This window comes from Limanda limanda, chromosome 1, assembly GCF_963576545.1.
Source record: "Limanda limanda chromosome 1, fLimLim1.1, whole genome shotgun sequence".
NCBI classification, from domain to species: Eukaryota; Metazoa; Chordata; class Actinopteri; order Pleuronectiformes; family Pleuronectidae; genus Limanda; species Limanda limanda.
This window is the reverse complement of record NC_083636.1, coordinates 32,075,488-32,096,394: the sequence shown is the minus strand read 5'-3', so window position 1 is coordinate 32,096,394 and position 20,907 is coordinate 32,075,488. Positions and strand designations below refer to the sequence as shown.

At 44.2% G+C, this 20,907-nt stretch overlaps 1 protein-coding gene across 2 annotated transcripts; it reads left to right on the top strand.

The window, feature by feature from the left end:
• Window positions 1-365: 365 nt before the first annotated feature.
• On the top strand, window positions 366-19,645 carry prrc2b (proline-rich coiled-coil 2B). 2 transcript variants are annotated; one of them, XM_061081838.1, is made up of 31 exons: window positions 366-498; window positions 4,786-4,963; window positions 5,060-5,234; window positions 5,518-5,620; window positions 5,720-5,783; window positions 5,944-6,087; window positions 6,368-6,675; window positions 6,824-6,948; window positions 7,033-7,196; window positions 7,298-7,382; window positions 7,504-7,669; window positions 8,287-8,626; window positions 8,727-9,121; window positions 9,341-9,542; window positions 9,639-9,840; window positions 9,973-11,994; window positions 12,549-12,709; window positions 12,833-12,948; window positions 13,040-13,178; window positions 13,549-13,625; window positions 13,739-14,026; window positions 14,186-14,287; window positions 14,441-14,627; window positions 14,719-14,816; window positions 14,902-15,029; window positions 15,184-15,424; window positions 15,536-15,703; window positions 15,837-15,916; window positions 16,072-16,144; window positions 16,392-16,589; window positions 17,293-19,645. In XM_061081838.1, exons 2-31 carry the CDS (start codon window positions 4,849-4,851, stop codon window positions 17,458-17,460), a joined length of 6,834 nt encoding a protein of 2,277 aa, XP_060937821.1. In that variant the 5' UTR covers window positions 366-498; window positions 4,786-4,848; the 3' UTR covers window positions 17,461-19,645. The 2 variants fall into 2 exon arrangements, with proteins under 2 accessions (XP_060937821.1, XP_060937829.1); XM_061081846.1 differs by having other exon boundaries at window positions 16,392-16,613; window positions 17,293-17,358.
• The last annotated feature ends 1,262 nt before the right edge of the window (window positions 19,646-20,907 follow it).

Here is a 20,907-nt window from a genome sequence, read left to right as displayed (position 1 = left end):
TACCCATCTATCCATCTATCCATCTATCCATCTATCCATCTATCCATCTATCCATCTATCATCTATCCATCTATCATCTATCATCTATCATCTATCATCTATCATCTATCAATCTATCCGTGTTTCCATGTTTCCATCTATCCATCTATCCATGTTTCCATCTGTCCATCTATCCATCTATCCATCTATCCGTTTTTCCATGTTTCCATCTATCCCTCTATCCCTCTATCCATCTATGTATAATTTCTACGGTTGCCCAGCAGGAGGCAGCCTCAGCGTCTCCCGGCTCACGTCGCTGGGTGACGTCGCCACGCAGGGAGCGGATCCGGCTCCACTCTGCCCCCCACAGTTGAAGCCGGGTATGACCCAAGCGACTGCTCTCGGTTGAACCTGAGAAGATCGGGGCTGAAACAATCTCCATCCATCCTCCGCTTCGACGACACTTTGTGGAAACGCATCTCTGTCAGCAGCCAGGAGAAAAGCGAACTCGTTCACACGGTGAGTCGCGGGCCGCGGACGCTTTCCTCCATTCTCCCCTTTCGCTCCGTTCTTCTCCGCTGCCCGGTTTTATTGTTGCTTTGTTCTGGGCAGCAGCCATTTTTAATCGCCTTGTCCTACATTCCCACCGCTGTGTTCAGCCCGAGCTGCGGCGGCTGCTGCGAATGTCAGCCCGGGTCTCATGGAGGTTTTTTCCCGCTGGTGGAACCACCGTGTTCCCGGTGGAGGTGAAGCACGGCGGGGAAAGTGGGTGAAAACCCCCCCGGGCCTGTCACGGTTGTTTCCCGAGCACCGGGCTGGAAGTTTACCGTAACAAGCTGAAGCTGTCGATGCTAACCACTGCTAATGTGGAGCCAGTGGTCGTGCTGTGTTTTTTATTCAATTTTCCAGGATAAATAAACGATTAAACGCCATTTTGTTTTCTCTCTTTCTGTCATGTTAATACATGTGATGCACATCTCCACTGGACCTCGGCCAGCAGCACTTGGTGTTTACATTAGCCATTTTCCTTTAGCGAGCTAGCATGTGTGATGGCTAGCAGCTACTCCGAGGCTTCCTCTTGACGCATGGCTCGTTACGCTACATCTGATCATGATGTCGAATCCCCAAAACAAACCTCATGACAATATCGGCTTCTTTGTTTTGGGCCACTAGCTGAAATGTTTTTGTTCGGACCCGCTGGTGTCGGCTTCGTGTGCGGTAATTAGCCGTAGCTTCCAGTGAGGTTACGGCACCGAGAAGTAACGTTCACGTTACAGAGGTCAAACATTACAATTCAGCAAATATGTGTTAACGGTGCATTTGATTTTTGGCCCTTGTGTTGTTTTCCGTTCGCTGTCTGGATGAAATGCGTTTTCTGCAGGTAAACAAAGTCACTGGAGGGATACGGTTAGCTGTCATTGCGTTAGCTTCCACATCCTGCTAGCCTCCACCAAAGGTGTAATTTTTAAAGGCCTTTGTATAGCGCCTTTGTTTTCTTGCGTGAATAGCACAGGCGGAAATGGCGTGCTATGATTGAATGTTCAGTTAAATGGAGCGCGATGGGAAGATATTTGCTTTGGGAATCCCAGTTAAACGCCTCTGCGGAGCTTTAACCCGAGCGGCCTCCGCTGCGTCGCCCATCGCCGGGTTTCCCACTCGGGACGACGGTATTTCCGAGCATCGCTTTGTGTGTAGAACAGTGAAACGGGCAGATGTAGGTGTCTCAGCTAATGTTGCACAACACCACAAGTGGATTGTAATTCACTTCCAATGTTTTTGTGTCCCACTCCACTTCTCCTCGCTTGTGATTAAGCAATCGCTTCTGAAATCCGAGCACAAGAAGCCATCATTAAAATGTACACTTCCAGAAAACGCTGTGGCCATTTATCACAGCATAAAAGCCGGAGAAAACCCCCCCAGCTTGAAATCAATTTGATTATCTTTGTGAATACTTTTCTACTGAATATTAAAACAGTATTTATTATGGATGAAATAGCGTGTGTTGCTCTTGTTAGACACTGTTCTCCACCTTTTTGTTTTCTAGGATTTTGGCGTATTTAGGTGAACAATAATAATGATTAAAAAAAAACTCAGTTATAAACGTGATGCCATTAAAAGATCTGGGTTTTGGGGAAATCAAATTTAAGCAGACGCACACAAGAGTTAATGGCCTTATTGTCGTTATCCACATGTTTTTTGTACCTCTGTTGTAAGTGATTAGATTTGATGTACTCTGGTCTGCTGCATCAGATTGACTGTGTTTATCTAATGTAACTCCCTATAAGCACAAAGCTTATATTTGAGTGTAATCCAGTGTTTATATGACACGACTCCAACTAAAATAGGTGAAACTCAATTCTACAGAGTATCTCAGTTGTAAAGGATGAATAGATGGAAATGGAATTTAACCAGGAAAGAGTCTACTCCCTGCCAACAAGAACATGGTCTGTCACATTTGATTTTAGTGTGAGTTAAGTGTGTAATATATCACACAATTGCTTATTTTGTTATTATCCTCTGGTATCTTGACCTACAGAGAGTTGCAGTCATGTTCTGGAGATATCTGCTCTTTACTTTGTATTGTTCTAATAATATTATAAATTAAAAGCTCAGATAGGGTTTACCGTGAACAGTTTTCCAGTGAACTATCTATTAAACATAATGCATAAAAGGTGGTGTCAGGTTTAAATACATCTTGTTGTATGGTCATGCAATTTGCTCAAAACAGATGATCTGTCCTTGTGAAAATTGGCATTTAAACATTATCTTGCTCTAAATTTGGAAGTTTTTCTGGCATATTGAGGGCAGCATATCTGCAGCGTCGGTTGCTCACGGCACCTCAGTTCAAAGTAAGGTACAAAATACCGGAAATATAACACAAAGACTGTCTCTTGCATGACTGCGTTCAAGTTGGCCGTGATGGTGCCGCTGCCCGAGGTCAAACTAAATGAGAATTTAGAGGTGAAGTTTCACAACAGATGTGAATGTGGAACAAATCCCTCATTTCCATTTACTTTCAACTGTCCATGGTCATTTTTTCCATTTAAGAATTGGTGTGACTGTAACTGTTTTTCGAGACATGTTTAATACCTTAACACTACAGATATTTTTACAGGTGCTTAGGATACATGTCCCAAACCGTGCTGTGGGCCTCTGATCAGAGCCGACATACCACACATGGTTTTCTGTGTAACTGTGACGCTGCTGAGGTCACACGAGAGGCTTATGATCACTGTGTCCAAGGGCCGGGACATACAGAAATACTGGTGCCAACAAAGGACGACTGATTCGTCACCTCCCATTGGCTTTTGTTAGTCGCACATGAACACGGTGCAAAAACTACACAAGTTCATCTAACCACTAACATGTAGGTGGTCTCTCTATACCTATGTTTAGGAATACTCAGTCACTTTGTGATTCAAGAACACCACGGCCAATTCAAGCATATTTACGCTACGCTGAATCAGATTAAATAGTCTCTTTATTTGCTCACTGTACCAAAGGAGCATGTCTGATGCAAAATATGCAACTGGCCCACAGCATTGCTTTCCCTTTCCTTTATTTGCTTTGCATTGGCACTTTCAGTCAGTCCTTTGCCTGTGGAAGAAAAGCAAAACAAATGGGTAACATACTGCCTCATTGTGTTTGAATCAGAAGACATTTCAGAAATCGCTGTCTAATCCAACAAAAAGCGGTCTTTTTCATGTTCTACTGGCACCGCTGAATATGCTGTACCCTTTATCAGGTAGCAGAACTCCCAGCTGTATGTCAAACTGCCAACATCATACTTTTACTTGACAAGATATAGAACATTTATCGAAGCTGCTGAACTTTATTTTCATGTGTAGATTTTTTCATCTGCAGCCTGGGCATGTTAAAGTACCTGTTATCACACAAAGTGTCATTATGGTGACTAGTCACGCAGGGTTCTCAGTTTTACGAGCATTGGTCTTGAACTTGTTTGCCTCTCAAAGGAATGCTTCTAATGTCAGTGCTGTGGAGGCGAGAGGAATCTCTGTGGTTGCTCAGAACCTCGAAATTGACATTTGACAAAGCTTAATAGCAGTGTCTTACAGAAACTCTACCCTGGCTCTGCAGAATAGGTGTGTATTTCTGATATGAAATACTGGGATATTTCTAAAGCAGCTTTCAGACATCTACTGGACTCCAGTGTCCCCATATTTTCTCCAGAGGAGGGGCGCGCGTGAACGCAAATATCAGAGTCAGACACTCTTTAGTTTCTGCTGACTTCCTCGCCTTGTATAAAGTTTGTGCAAATCCAGGAAAAGTAGATGTGAGAAGAGTGGGGGGGTTGATTGAGAGTCTAGCACGAGACAGACGTAAAAACAACAAACATATCTCCCGGTGAAAAAGGGGTGTCATAAACATGAAGGACACAGACCAAGATGTCAGAGTTTTTGGTGATGAGAGTTTACGACGGTGTCAGGTGCTGTAAACATGGTCATGTGATCTACGCAGTGGAGTTTATACGTCACTTCTTGTCTCTGCTCCAGCTGTTGCACCTCTCGCCTGAATAATGTGGAGGATTTGATGCTGTCTGTGCATAAAGCCTCCCACTCTGTTGTGCATGTGTGAAATGCAAACTGCGGGTAAACTCTGCTGCCAGTAGGGGTTTCTGCTTTCAATATGACAAGAATCTAGAATGGATTTCGTGCTGACAAAATACAGGTTGTCTCCATTCTCACAGGATTGAAGATGATTATTGTTGACCTAAGGTTCAACAACATTTCTTCTGGTGCTAAAGTCTATCCTAACGTTGAAATTTCCTCTCCCTTCTCTCGGTAGAATCAGAAGGCATTGGGACAAGGCGCAAATAAAAATTTCACTACTAGATGACATTACATCGCAATGTCCGATCGTTTGGGGCAAATAACCAAGTCCAAGGATGGGAAAAGCAAGTATTCTTCACTCAGCCTATTTGACAAGTACAAGGGAAGACCAGTAGAAAACCAGAAAAACTCAGGTAAGAGTGCTGTTTTGTTTCTCCCATCTTACCATATATCTCTGTGATCAAATCTCCGTTCCCATGATTTATATACTTGTGGTCTCGTCCCAATAGTTCCGCGACATGGCTTACAGAGTCTTGGCAAAGTGGCCGCTGCCCGGCGCATGCCCCCACCCGCTCACCTGCCGAGCTTGAAGTCTGAAAACAAAGGAAACGATCCCAGCGTGTTTATTGTGCCCAAAGACGGTACAGGATGGGCGAACAAGCAGGAACAACCCGATCAAAAGACGTGAGGAGAGAATGCTTCACACACAGCAAATCACCCTCTAATATAATCATTAAATTAAAGTTCAGGAGTATTTTTTTCATCCTACTATTTTATGCACTCGCTTCAAACCCAGATGTACAATTGTCAAATACCTGAAATAGTTAGCTACATTAAGTTCAATGCGCAGGTGCATCCTGAGAGAGCCCTTCCTGGAGGGAAGAATTGCAATACAACTAATAAAGCTTTGAGCTTTGTTTCAGTCAGTATTTGCATGCTTTGACTAAATGTGCTCCTTCTTTTTTAGTTCTATTGCATCAACAACACAGCTGCCGGAGTTGCAGCCGCAGCTGGCTTCACAGAAATCTGTCTCCAATCTTCAGAAGCCCTCACCGGCAGCCAACCAAGAGGTGCGTATGTGAATCTGTAGCTATGTTCAACGATGGGCATTTTCTTTAGATTTATTTTTTTAACCCGCATATCAAATGTTTTAATTTTTCTTTCCATAGAACACAAACGCAGGTGGACCAAAGCAATGGGCCCAGCTAAATGGAAAGGCAAGAGAGCTAGATGGTGAGAGAACACACGTTTTACTTTAATTGCTAGTGACCTGCGTTTAAAAATGTAATTGCATACTCATGGGGAAGAATATGTTGTCAGTAATATGCACCTCATCTGGCTTTGCCAATCAGTACATCATTGCTTATGTCTCTTCTTTTAACACAAACTACAGGTTTAAGGGCCTCAAACCGACTTCAGCCCTTCTCTCACGAGGAATTTCCCACGTTAAAGGCAGCTGGAGAACAGGACAAGGTTGGCAAGGAAAGAAGCGGCTTCGATCCGTCGTATGGGCCAGGACCAAGCCTCCGCCCCCAGAGTAAGTCTCAAAGCTAAGATGATATCGGCTTGAAAGCAAACTATTAAATTGGTGGCAACAATTGTCACGGTCTGGATGCTAATGATAGTGTTGAAATGCATAAACTGCTTTTTTTTAACTACCCATGGGAATGTCGTATAGTTGTCTCCAGTAGCAGTTTAAACACGGAGACGATGAAAAAAACAATATTGGATTTTGCAATTTGTCCGTTAAATACACACAAACACATGTATGATGTGTCAATAGGCATTTAAAAAATATCTCCCTCTCCCACTTAAAGATGTGACGAGCTGGAGGGAAGGTGGTGGCAGGAACCTTCAGCCCTCGACCCTCGGCTTGCCTTCAGATCCTGAGGGTAAGCTCACTGCCCTGGGTGAGACCGGCAGCCCTCCAGCCCCATCTCACCCCCCCTCTGCCACCGTCACCACCCCTACAAGTGTAGTGACGGCTCTGTCACCGGTCCTCGACCCCAAGGAGCCCTCCCTGCGCCCCGCCCAGCCTCTCCGCAAAATAACCGTCCCTACTGCCCTGCAGTACCAACTTCACCACACTTCCACTGCTGTCTACCATGACTTGTTGCCCGCATTTGTAAGTACTGTTTGACTCATTAATTTTCACATGCCTCACATTGGAAGACTTATCGTACTTGTCAAATTTTGGATAGAAACAGCTCAATGCCTTTTGTTGGCTAATTGTTTTTCTCCATTAACATCTTGTGTCATCCTGCTGTTAACAGATGTGCTCCAAAGACACGCGTGAAGCCCCAGGTACAGAGCATGTCCCTGCCACCGTCGCAGCTCCAGTCCGATTTGACAACAAACCCGCTTTTAGACAGAACTTTGCCAAACCTGAACTCGTCAAGTAAGTACATTCACAATTTGAGAGCAGTTGTAAAAGTTATTTAGACAATCACTAACGTGTGTATTTCGCTATCTCTGATAACAGCGGGGATGTGAGAAGAGACAACCGCTTTGTGCGTGGACCACCGCGACAGTCTTCTCAGCCCATCCGCAGGCCTGGTGAAAGACCTCAACGCCCAGCCATCATCAATCCTGAGGATCTGAAGGATCTGGATGAGCTGGACCACGACTGCGAAGATGGATGGGCTGGTCAGTATTCCTCAGACTGCCTCCAGGCTTCGCTCTCAGAGAATCAAATTAAATTGTTGAGTTGTTTTATTTACATATTTTTTTAATTGTTTTTTCTCCAGGACTCCATGAGGAAGTTGATTATGGCGAGAAACTCAAGTTTAGTGATGACGAAGACGAACACTCAAACAAGGATAAAAAGATGTGGTGAGATAGTTTTTCTCATAGCTCATTACTGCTCTAAATGCTCCTGTTAGACTGAAAACACTCTTAGTTTTGTCATCATTTAAAAATGTATTGGTTTCATTTTGATCTGTACATTTTTTAGGACTGAATGGGAGAGGGAGAGAGAGAGAGAGATCCAACGTGAGGGCCTCCCCTCCCTGAGTTCAGGTGAGGTTTACCCCCCAGAGGGCACGGAAGAGAACTATTCCTACCAACATAACGAGGCTGTAAGGAAGACCAACGGCAGACATCTCCCTACGGACACACAGGTAAAAGCCCACAATGCTGTGTTTTCCACTTTCATTCTCCTCTTTTGAGATAAAATGTCTAGGAATAATTTCCACTGTTAGTCATAGTTGAAACACATCTCATTCTTTAATCTTTCTTAAGGTGCTAAGGCAGGTTGCGTCCCTAGCATCTGCTGGTGGACACTAGCACCTGCTACCATCTACTTGTACTTGGTAACCTAAATTGTGCAGAAGACCTTCAAACATACAAAGGATATTCAACCAAGCAATAGCTTTTTGCCCTCACATGCTCTTGACTGAATTTGACTTTCATTTATATTTAGTAAAGATTACCTTGCAGTAACCAAAGTGATGTGCCTGGCTGCTTTTTGCTCTCTTTTTGCTTAGCAAGTGAAAGTCATGTGAAAGACAGACTTAAGTCTTTGTACACAGGTTTAGGTTTTTTGTTTAAAAAATAAAGATGAAAGTACAAATTACAATAAGATCAAATGGCATGTTATTGATATTAATTTACACTGAAAAAACTAACTGAAAACCTTGCCTATAAGAGGGCATAATTCCATGTGCTTTCAAGAAAATCCTATGCTTTACATTAATGAGAAGTCCTGCCCCTTGAACTACCTCTGTTTCGTCTCTAGACCCAGCAGAAAATCCAAGGTGAGCCACTGACTGACCCGGAAGATCACCAGCGCCAGTCTCAGGCTCCCGCTAGGGCCAAGTATGTGTCACCTGAGCTGTCGGAAGCAGTCGAGAGAGCCCGCAAACGCCGGGACGAGGAAGAGAGGCGTGCCCGTGAGGAGCGGCTGGCTGCCTGTGCTGAAAAACTGAAAAGGCTGGATGAGAAATTTGGAAAGACCGAAAGGCAGACGTCAAGGACAGAGGAGGGCCAGAAAGAGGAAGATTGCAAAGAAGTCCCGCTGTCCCCAAACAGGGAACAAATTAAAAGTCAACCTGAGAACTGGCAATACAGCACAAAAGGTGAGAAATTGCAAATATACCTAAACATTTAGGTCCACGTACTTAACTTAAAATAAAAGCAACAGGCGATTCTAATATGGTTGTATTAATTATTTTCCAGATGGAGCTGAGTGTCTCACAGACACCTCTCCAGGCCATAGTTACCGCGAAGAATCTGGCTTCTCTAACTACCGTGCCAGTGAGGATGATGGACAGGAGCCTTCCTCCCCCTCAGGAGACTACAATGGACGTCATACCTCCAAACCCATCCCACCCCGCTTTCAAAAGCAGCAGCAGCCGCTGCCACTGCCGCACCAGCAGCAGCAGCAGCAGCAGCAGCAGCAGCCGCCGCCATTGCCGCACCAGCAGCAGCAGCTGCCACTGCCGCACCACCAGCCGCAGCAGCCGCCACTGCCACACCACCAGCCGCAGCAGCAGCAGCCGCCACTGCCACACCACCAGCCGCAGCAGCAGCAGCAGCCACTGCCGCACCACCAGCCGCAGCAGCAGCAGCCGGTGAGTGCCACTAGATGCCCATTCTGATATAAAGTCCAATTCTCATACTAATGTATCAATATATTATTGACTGCTTTGTTGCATGATGCTAAAAGGGCCTATTGCAAGGCAAGTTGGTTCTTAATACAAAGTCCGGACACTTTGACTTAGTCTAGAAAGCGAACTGGATTTAATTTAATTAATTTCCTGACGAGTGTGTTTGTTGTATACATTCAACAGGATCAAGTGTACAAGATGCAGCATTGGCAGCAGTCAGGACACCCTGTCCCGTCAAACTCAAGCCATGCACAGCGGGGCTACTATCCCCCACATGTCCTCGGGTTTGACCCCCGCTGGATGATGATGCCACCTTTCATGGATCCCCGCATGACCCAAGGACGATCTCCTGTGGACTACTACCCCGGTACTGTCCATTCTTCAGGTGAGTCCAAATTTTACAAAACAAGCATACATCTCAAATTTGTAGATTTTTCTATCATAGAAATACAACTTCAACACTGCATTTTTCTTCCACCAGGAATGATGAAACCCATGATGCATCAAGACCACTTGAACAGTCCTGGTTCTGATGAGGGCCATTCCAACCTGCACCAGGAGAGAAGAGCCCCCTCCACTGAGCCTTACCCGGTGTGGAACCAGGATGGCTACCCCTCTCGCAGCTTCACCCCACCTTACCAGAGACAACATGAAAGCTCAGACAGTGGACAGCCAGATGATAGGTTGGTTATTGTAATAAAAATATGTTTTGCAGTTCTTGATTCTAGGCACTGTATTTTCTCTAAAAACTATGAAACATCTAGTAAAACTTTGCTTAGTGACATAGGCTTCTCTTGATGGGCTTTCTTCTACAGAAGTGATGTCATCAGCTCCCAACAGGACTGCTATGAAGAAAGAGCCAACGAGTGCTTGCCCCACCCTCAAGATGATCTCCCCCACCATGCTTTCCAGAGCCGAGGCCCAGACAGAGCACATCATGACCATGGTTTGCTGACCACTGCTCAGACCCACCCCCAGAATCTTGCAGATAATGAATACCCAAAACAAGACTCCAGAGACAAACATCTCAAAGATGGCCCTGAATCTCATGACGAGACCTTAGACAGCTCCAAGGACAATTGGAAAAGAGACAGAGGCCAGAAACAAGATGGAGGACTTAACACTGCTCAAAGCCAGTGGTCTGAACCCAGTTCCAGCTCCAGCAGTAGTGTTAGCCAGCCACCTGAGCCCAGTGTGCGTACTTTGATTCGCAGGACCGGGCCCATCAAGAAACCAGTTCTCAAGGCACTCAAAGTGGAAGATAAGGAGAATGAGAAGCCTAAACCTGAGCCTGAGGAGAAGCCTGTCCCCTACCGTCTAGAGAAAGAAGTCCTTACCAATGTTTATGACTTGAAGAATGACATCCAGCCTGCCAGCAACAGGCGTGCAGCCTCACCTGTTGTTGAGAAACAACCCGAAGAGAGGCAGCGACAGTCACCAGCTCCCGTCAAAACAGAAAGACCACTGAGCACCCACAGTGATGATTCTCCCAAGGAGAACCCCTGGGAGATTAGCAAGAGCCATTCACCTAGAGACAGCCAAGAAAATCGCGATCCCCAGGCACCACGGCGTAATAACTGGATCTTTATTGATGAAGAACAAGCCTTTGGTGCAGTCAGGGGAACAGGTAGAGGCCGCAGTCGAGGCTTTAGGGAATTCAACTCTAGAGGTGGAGGCCGTGGTGGCCGAGGTGGGGACAATCTCAGAGGAGCTTATAACAATAATAACGACAGCAGTGGAATCGGTGCCCAACGGACAGGCAGGGGCAGAGCAGCACCCCGGGACCTGGTCAACGAGGAGGAGTTCCAGAGGGGCAAGCCCCGGAGGCGAAATGTCAGTGAGACCTTGAGTGAAACCTCAGAGTATGAGGAACTGCCGAAGAGGCGACGCGAGAAGGGATCTGAAAACGGTGAAGGTTACACAGAGTCAGCAGAAGTCCATAAAGCTGATAGAGATTCTTGGAGATCCAACAAAGTGTATACAGATGACCAGACGGCCGCAGATTTCAAAGAAAACACCAAGGCAGGCCGGGGTTTTGGGGGCCGCACGTTGCCTCCCAGACTGAATACCACTGGAGGTTACACTCGAGGCTTTGGGGGTTCCAGGGAAAGTTCTACATGGAGAGGCCGTGGGCCCCAGTTTGGTAACAATGGTGGCTCCATGCAAGAGAATGGTTATGCTCCTGGAGCTGAGACAGTTTATACCCGCAGACTCCCTGTTGAGCGTGAGTCTCTCCAGAACCCAACTAAATTCACTGGCTCTTTATTGGAAAATGGCACAGAGGAACGTGAAGGAGAATACTACATTGACAACGACAACCCAGACAGGCAGATGTTGAGGAGACGTCGTCCACCCCGACAAGACAAGCCTCCACGCTTCCGTCGTCTACAACAAGAACGTGAACCAGGCACAAACCAGTGGACGAGTGACGAGTATGTCAATGGAGACTTCGCAAACCCCTGGCCTGGTCGCCCCAAAGGCAGTGGGGAAGAGCACTGGCCCAGTGGCCACTACTCTGGTGGACGGCCTAACCTGCATGGTCAGGTGGAGGAATGGGAGACAGGATCAGACAACAGCGAATTGGGTGACTGGAGAGAAAAGCGAGCCGGACATGGTGATATTCCTTCTGACGGCCATAGCGAACCAGGCTCTGGTGAGAAAAGGGAGCTCTCCAAGAGAAGTTTCTCCAGCCAGAGACCGCTGGTGGAACGGCAGAACAGGAAAGGAGAGCCATCGCTGCTTGAAGTGAGCAAGATGACTCGTACACCTGATAATCCCCCCACGTCGTCCTCTAACAGGAGTGACAGTTGGCAGAACGGAGGGACTTCTTGTAAGAGGTGAGGTGAATAATAGAACAGAATGATAAAGGTTCATTTTAGGTTCTACCCTCTTATACGCATATCTATTGCTTCCTGGAATGAAGCATCCTCAATATGTGCTTGGGAATTGTGTTGATGCAGCGGTGTCTTGTGTCATGCCTGGTTTTCATAGTTGCTATGAAACCAGCAGCAAAATGTTTTCTTCACATGTTGTTTTGACCTAAAAATTAACCAGCTTGCCCCCTGACAGTGACAGGAATGTCAGAGGGCATTTTAATTTGAACGAACAATTATTTATTCATGAAAGTAAATGCTTATTATTCATAGAGAAGTATTGTTTGCTACTGTTTGCCCTGCTGTTGAATAAAGTCTGAGGTCAATGGCATGACTCCCAAGGCAGTCAGTTACAGACAAGATTTTCCACAGAATCCCCCCCGAGCCTGCATTTTGAAAATTGACAACTGCCCCAAATTAAATGATGTGTATCACGAGATTGTCTTGTTTGTGACAGTTTTATATATATATTTTTGTTGATGTTTTTAGTGGTGCTTAAATTATCCATTTATTTTCAGCAGGAGCCAAGATGAGTTGGGCCCCATCTACAGCCTAGAGCCGGAGGAGAGGGAGACCAGTGAGTCGTCAGGGAAGGATTTGGACAAGGAGCTGAAGCCAGGACCTGTCAAGTCAGATATAGCCGAACCTCTGTCCCAGTATGAACTCAGCAGCTACCCCAGTGAGTCCTGTGTTTTTGGAACAACAGTTTTTCTCCCATGTTGATAGAAATGAAATACCCATGGGCAAATAGTGCTCCTACATTTTTGTATTTTGCACAAACCACATGCCTGTTTTCTTTTAGTTGATGGCGATGCAGGGGGACCAGTTTCAAATCCAGATGGATACCAGGACGCCCTATCCAAAAAGCAAAGGCGTCCACAGGAAGATGACAGGAGGAGGAAGGAACAGGGATCTGCTGTAAGTTAAACACATCAAGATGCTCAGTCCTCATGCTGAGATGAACAAAAAGTACATAGTTTGTTTAGCATTATTTCCTTTGCCATGTTAGATGCCAGTGAAGAACAGGACGATTGCATCCAAGATACCACCACGCTTTGCTAAAAAGCAGGGAGGCATGAGCATTGAGCAGCCTGAGGAGCTGTCCTCCAACAATCTGGGAACTGAAATCTGGGAGACCAACAGCTCAGGTACCAGAAAAGGTCCTAATGCATGTCAAGTGTTTGTCCTCAAGGATTTATATGGCTCTATAAAGCAGGAACTTTGGAGACAAAATCTTAACATTGTTCGCAGTGCACATTTACTAAAGTATTTTACAGCAGGATGTACTATTGTAAGATTATTTGACAGCTTTTCTCTAGTATTAAACGGAGTTTTTTAACACGTATTTGTATTTTTTAGGGATGCAGCAGTTTATTGTTTGCACTCTTTGAATAATGGTCATTATAACACCAAAGCTAGGAAAGAATTTTATTTAATGCGGATTTCATTGGGATATTCATCTATATAACAGGTAATGTTTTCTATTTGTCACTAATGGAATTCATTTATCTCTTGCAGCTCTTTCAGTCCAGTCTTCAGGGGGAGACTCATGGACTAAACAGGTGTCTTACACTGGGAGCGAGCCCAACTCCGAGGTAATACAGTTAATAGTTTTAGTTTTCTTCTCTGCTTCATTATTGTCAAATATCATTTGTTGCAACAAAATTACACGACTAAATAAATGTATGTATTTGTTCCTCTTTGCCAGGACTCTGATGCCGGCCCAGAGCAGACTAAAGAACAGCACAAGCCGGGGCCCATCGGAAACGAACGCTCCCTGAAGCACCGCAAGGGCTCAGAAGGTGTTGATCGGCTGGAAGGTGGCCCCATCACGCCAGTCAATGGCGTGGACCTGCATGTGGACACTGTGCTGCCCGGGCCTCCTATTGAGTTTGGTGTTAGTGCCAAAGACTCTGATTTCAGCCTCCCACCAGGCTCTACCCCAGTCCCAGTGTCCAATCCTGTCAACAAGCTTCAGGAAGCACTCGCCACCAATGTGAGTGCTTTTATCTGTACTTCTACTGTCTTGGAAACAACTAGAGGTGATCTGAATGCATTTACGATGATTGCAACTAAAACCAATATGACAATGCTTCCAGAAAGAGCAGAGTATATAAATAATGAGATATTGATCCTGAACTTTATTTTTTAACAGACTGTTCTCAATCAGACTATTCCCATGCTGCGCTCCAATCATCTGCAGCCTGGCATGAACCTCAACCCCATGTCCTTCCCCAGTGCTGACCTCACTCTCAAGGTACTTGAAATACAATCTCATGTACACAGCTGTATCTTTCATACATGTACCAAATAAAGGAAAATCTGTGTTTAAGCAACCATTTCTTGTAAATATAGTTTGAACATAAAGGCAAAACTGATTCTGGTGTTTGTGAATGTTTGTTTTCTTCAGATGGAATCGGCACGTAAGGCATGGGAGAACTCCCAGTCCCTCCCTGAGCAGGGCTCCCCTGGCGGAATGCCTTCAGTGGGTCAGCCTCCCTGCAGCGTTGGCTCGAGTGTCAGCTACAGTTCTTTTGGAGGAGTGTCCATGTCTCCAATGCCTGTGGCTTCAGTAGCACCCTCCATGTCCATGCAAGGTAGAACAGCTTGTATTTGTCTTTGTATGATGAGGGTTTATTCTTTAAAGACAACATATCTAAAACATGTTGTTTCCCGTCATGTCTGTAGGTAATCACATCACACCATTGTATCTAGACGGCCATGTCTTTCCAAGCCAGCAACGCCTTGTACCTCCCAACATGACCCAGCAGCAGACATACCAACAGGTAGAGGGACAAACAAAACAAACACACAGGCTTGTTTGTGTATCAGCAGAAATTGTCATCATGTAACACATGTTCTTTCATTCAGGCGGCTGCAGCCCAGCAGATTCCCATGTCTCTCCACACGTCTCTTCAGGCTCAGGCTCAGCTGGGACTTCGGGGCGGTCTACCAGTCTCTCAGTCTCAAGAAATGTTCAGCTCTATTCCTCCCTTCAGGTACTGCCACCTCAATTTTTCACTGAAATCCCACTAGTTTCGGGTATATGCTTCAATTTAGTTGGATGTTCAGCTGACATGGCACACATGAACCTCAAATGAGTGTAGTTGAATGCTTTTGTTTTGCTCATTTTACTGCCTTGCTTGGTTTCAGGTCACAGGTCTACATGCACCACAACATGTCCCAGCCCAGCCCCATGGTGCTGTCGGGTGGAGCCCCTCTCAAGGGGCCTTACTCTGCTTTCCCTGGCATGCAGCCCTCAGACATGGTCAAGTCACAGTCAGGCTCACACTATCAGCCAATGAATGGCAGCCAGCAACTAGTATATGACAGCCAGATGAACCAGGGCCCTGGGATGGGTTCTTCCCAGTTAATGGACTCTCAGCTCATTCAGGTTAGTTCATAGGTGAAACTCTGTTTCACAACAACTCAAGATACCGTGTTTCTCCTGGTAACCGTTGGATTTTTAAAGATTTAAATTCAATAAGATCTTTCTTGTCACCAGGTGACCATGCCCCTCCCTGGTTCTCAGCTGCGCTACGGCTCAGCTCAGCAGCATCTCATCCTCCCACAGTCCATCCAGCTGCAACAGGGACAGAACCTGTCAGTGGGAGCCCCACGTCGGATGATGCCGCCTGGCTCCCAGGCTGCTGTCATGACCGGCAGTCGAGAGGTAGGACTAGTAGCTCTCCTGCCACTCACCCAAACACTGCATTGTTCAAACATTAGGGCAATAATGATAGAAAGAGTAGCCCACAGTGTTTTGTCTAATGATAAATGTGTGTCTGTTGTTGCTCTATTCTCAGGCCTCGCAGATGGAAATGAAAGGCTTTCAATTCTCTGATAAGCCCAACCACTCCCAGGGCATGTCTGTAGGTTCCTACAGGTGAGTGTGAAACACTAACTAGAATTTAACTGTATATACAGCTAACACTTTATATGCTACTTTGGGATGTTACCAATTGAGATTAGGTGTATTCCAATTCACCTTTGAAGACATGGATTGGAAAAACATGTATATATTTTGTTTATTTTCATCAGGCCTGGGTCTGCCAGTCCCAGTGGGAAGCCCTCTGGCCCTTTAGGCCCCCTGCCAACACATTACACTCAGCAGGTATGTATTTTTCAAATGTTTATTTTGAGATGCATTGGAGTGTTCGAGTTTTTTCCAACATCTAAGGCTGTGTATCTCAAAATTATGGCACAGGGATCACTTTTCCAAAATTGAAAATTTAATAACGTAACAAGATACTTGTGAGAAAATGCAGGTATTTGAGTGAAAGGTCTGAAAATACCCAAATAAGATTGATGCTAATTTTTAGTTTTTTCATTTATTTCCCATTCCCTCACCTTCCCTTCAGCCCCATGGCCACCAGGTCCCACAGGTGATGCACATGCGGCCCCCCACCACAGGCCCTTTCCCCAACCCAATCCAGAGACCAATCATGCAGGTGAACAAGCCTGTCATCATCCGCTCCCCCCCTTACCCTAATCCCTCCCACTCCAACCTTGCTTCGGCCCCCGAGCCCCCTGTTAAGGGGCCCGAGGATGGCATGAAGGTGAGCCACCCACTGTAAATATAGGTAATTTCATTTAATCTATTTTCTTTTTCACTGTTTGAATCACTTGTTTTATGGCTTTTATCTACAGAGTGCCTTTGACTCTTTGTGTACATTTGTAGTTATCATATCTGAAATGTGTTTACTGCTGCAAAACGTGTCTGATATTGTAATTCTGTAGTTTTATGATATTAATAATAACAATTTGTTTTACGTATGAAAATGTTTATATATTATATAAAACAAATATATTTACATTTGTCATTCAACAGTAATTAGTAAAAGTTAAACAGTAAACTGCTCTCTTAAATATAATTGCAGATGAATGATTGTTTTGTATAGCCTGATGCTGATAATCAGCTTGGTTTAAGTGACAACTTATTGACAAGTAATCTGTCTTTCTGTAGAGTATATGATGCAAAAGGCATTTTTTATGCTGAATGAAGTAGAAGTTTGGTGTCATTGGATCTATCTTACAATGTTATCACTGTTCATAAAAGGGATCCAGCTTTAAATGTACATTGTGTCAGACAACATAACCTTTGAAATTGTCTGAAACTACAGAGGGAGACATGTATAAGAAATGTATTTTCCAGGTAGCTGAACATAAGTCTTGGACTCTCCAAACAGATTTGACAGCATGAATGTGAAGCTGACTAGACGCTGCTGTAGGTTTTAGTAACCCTGCCTCTTCTTTGTACAGAATAAAACCTTACGAGAAGTGCGCAAGGCAGTGGGCGAGGGCAAGACACCATCCGGGGGCATGACCAGCAAACTCCAGGAGCCCCTACCCTCCATGGGGCAAGCCAAACCAGCACGCACTGGTGCCATCAAACCCCAGGCTGTCAAAGTAGAGGAGGGCAAGGCATAATAACTATGGACCTGAACGTCCTCATCACCACCCAGCCTGTCAGCGCAAAGCCCCTCCACCAATGTCTGAGCCTTCTGAGACCCATCTCATCCAGAGGCGCCGAGGCAAGGGGCAAACATGCAGACATGATGAATTGACCCCTTTTTGAACTGTCAGAACTGGACACTTATTATTTCACACCACGTATAGAGATATATATAAATATATTATAAATATATACATAGACACAAACAGTCTTTTAAGCAGATCTCTTCAAGGTCCTCTTTAATTTATTATTAGTCACTTTTAAGGGGAGATTGGTAAAGATAAGATATTTCTGTTTTTTGGGATTTCTCCTTGAAGCAGGGAAAAGAAAAGTGGCCACTTCAGACAGATTGTTCATTTTCCACACCATTTTGCCAAACTGTATTTACTCCCTGTTTATGGACTGTAGCCCTCGAGACCAGGCAGACACTTGATAAAACTCGCTATGAGACGAAGGGTCTGTTCAACATTTTTTTAAACAATTGAAAGGCAGTGGGGAACCTGCTGCTCATTTTTGCTGGTAAATAAAAGGTTCAACCCATCACCCACTCATCCTATTGGTAAAGTATTCTATTAACCTGGGAAAAAAATTCTAACTCCAATTTGTGGACATCGTTGCATGTCACTGTGGCAAAAGTCGAGTCGCATCCGCCTAGAAGCGCATCCTCTGGGGTTTTTTCACCCAGCCCATGAACTGCGGCAAAAACAGCATAGAACGGTAGAGAGGATTTCTTTTCTTAAAAGTCTGTTGTTTGCTTTTTTTAACTCATTCTGTTGCTTGCTCTTTTTCTGTCTATAAACTGAAACAAAAAGCCGAACATTGTACCAAACTCATGTCACTTCCACAGGAACTTCACTGGCATCGATCTGGCGTGTGCATGTGATGTGCTGAACGTGTGTGTGTGTGTAAACTCGCAGGACTCCTATTTACCCGAACGCGGTGTTGGTAACACTGTCGTCGACTGTAAGGATTTTAAACAAACCAAGTTGGCAAGAAAACTTTGGGGCTCGTCGTCGTGGGGGCTGCATTCTCTATTTCTGTTAAGGACCCTAATGAATTAGCTGATTTGAAAGGTTTTGCTTTCTTAGCCCTTTTTTATTTGGGTTCTAATGAATCAAATTTTCAGTTTATGACCATGTGATTATTTTTTACATCCCTTAACCTTGAGGCAGTTTGCTTTCTCCTGAAACACTGTTCACAAATTATGTTCAAATCCCGCTAGAGTTGTGGAAATGGTGAAGAAACAGACTCAGTCACATTTGATTACTCAGCATCTGGTCTCCGAGGTGGCACAAGCAATAAATGCAGCCTAACTATAATCACAATCAGGGTCCAAATAACTTTTACTCTTTCCTGATAGAAGCTAATGATCACCAACGAGGGGCGTTAAGCTTTGCTTGCTGAATTAAAAAACTTTTGCTTACGCTTTTTTTGTGCGCGCTGCAGTTCCAGTGGACTAAGAAGGACTTTTAAAGTGTTCTATATGAAAATGTGAAGCTGTTGGAATCATCCTTTTACTTTGTTTCGTTTTTTGTAATGGACATTTATTTTGAAACTCAAAAATGCCAATGTCATACCTGGTTAAATGTTACTGCTTACTATAATGCTCCATGACACTACAACATGTTGCGATTTATCTTAATGTTTCACTGGTATATATGTATATGCATACTTAACTGTACAGTCAGGCCTCATCAGCGAAGAGGGGCTCAAACCCACATTTCATTTTTAGATATTATGGCACTATAAAGGATTTAACGTTGAAAAGGTCACTGTGTTCTCAGAACGGACTGCTCTCACTTGTCGATAGGTTTGTCAGGCTTGGAGTGTTGTTTGCCTCTTATCCCTTACTGCAAAAAGATCTCGATGCTTCTCATCATTGTACCTGCACCAAATGTCCCCCCCTCCAACCCCCGACTCTTTCTTTTTGTACTTTTAAGATGCATATTTCATTTTTGTTGGAGGACCAGCGCTTTCTACAGCTGATCCAGCATTCTATTTATCCTATCTGATCTTTATCCTTTCAGATATTTGGTCAATACTCTCCCTTGTTAAAAAAGAGCTTATTGAAAGAAAAGAAATAAAGCAGTTGTGATTTCTTAAATGTACTGTTGATTCTGTACTCTCACTTTGTCATATTAAAATCATGCATCAAATGGTTTCAGTCTTGGAGCTGTTGGCTGAGGTTGCTGGGAGAACTTTACAATTACAATAATCAAGCTTTAGGTGTGAGGCAGTTTTAAACTGACCAGCTCAGTTTCTGAAAAAATAAAAGGCATTTCAAATGCTGTTTTTTAGTATTTCACACAATGTTTAATGTGAAGCTATAGAAAAGTTTTTCATTAGGTACAGGCATCCGCTGAAAGGAAATCAAGCATATTTTTTACTGCTATAGTTTAAAATGCAAAAGAATGTCTAATAGCCACCACTAACAAAATATATTCTACTTTATAATTAAATTTCAACAAGAATTTCAAAAATAAAACTAATAGACCATTTCTTCGTATCTTCTGATTAGTCTGCTTGTGTGGGGATAGAATCAGGATTTAATATCACCATTGTTTTTTATTCCTCATCTTGTATTCTTTTTAAGTCTGCTTTGGTTTTTGCAGTTTAAACGGCGTCTTTGTTAACCTGGCTCTGTGTTTCATCCTTGTTTAGCAAACTTCTCTCGACCAGTTCTCAACTGGAGGGTTGAGTTACTCAATCGCTCATAGCTTTACACTGTTTCCAAATCCTGTAATGAGGTGCCACAATAGGGCTTCAAAATAGTGATAAGTTATTTAGTCAATGAAACATCAAAACTTTTTAATGACAAAAACCTTCACTTACCAAAGCTCACGTCTTCCAAAAACAGCCCCAGACTCCCAAATATAAATTGTATTATGTTATACGACAAAGAAAAGCAACAAATTATAAAGATTGTGACTGATTATTTTAAGGTTAATTGACTAATCACTTAATCGACTTATTGTTGCAAATATATCATCTGAAGTGGTCTCAATTCTAATGGATGGAAACGAGGAAACTACTCTTAAACTGACGAGTAAACTCTCCAAACTAAAACAAATTAATACATTACCGTAATACCGCGATAGTAACGCCGAAGGGTGGGTGACGTCACAAGTGTCAGATTCCAGAGATGTTCCGGACAAAGACGAGTCTTGTCCCGAAGGAGGAAACTTTCTGCTTCGTGATTGCGGAGGGAGGAAGTCGTGTTCTGCACCTCGACGCTTTTCTGCTGTAGATCAACGGTAAAGTCATTTTTTGTTTCGTGTCTCTACTTCAGTTGAAACTGGGTCGTTTTGACTCGTAGGATGTTCTTTGAAAGTTTAAAGTTTGACGTCCAAAAACCGCGACGTCGGTTTTCAAATTTGATTTTGTTTACTCGGGAATGGATTCAGTTCTGCAGGAAACTGGAC

Excerpts from the sequence above, each read along its gene's own strand:
- prrc2b (XM_061081838.1), top strand. The coding sequence starts at position 4,849 with ATGTCCGATCGTTTGGGGCAAATAACCAAGTCCAAGGATGGGAAAAGC. Across the intron at positions 13,626-13,738 it reads GGAGCGAGCCCAACTCCGAG|GACTCTGATGCCGGCCCAGA; the intron begins GTAATACAGTTA and ends CCTCTTTGCCAG. Across the intron at positions 14,628-14,718 it reads ACCCTCCATGTCCATGCAAG|GTAATCACATCACACCATTG; the intron begins GTAGAACAGCTT and ends TCATGTCTGTAG.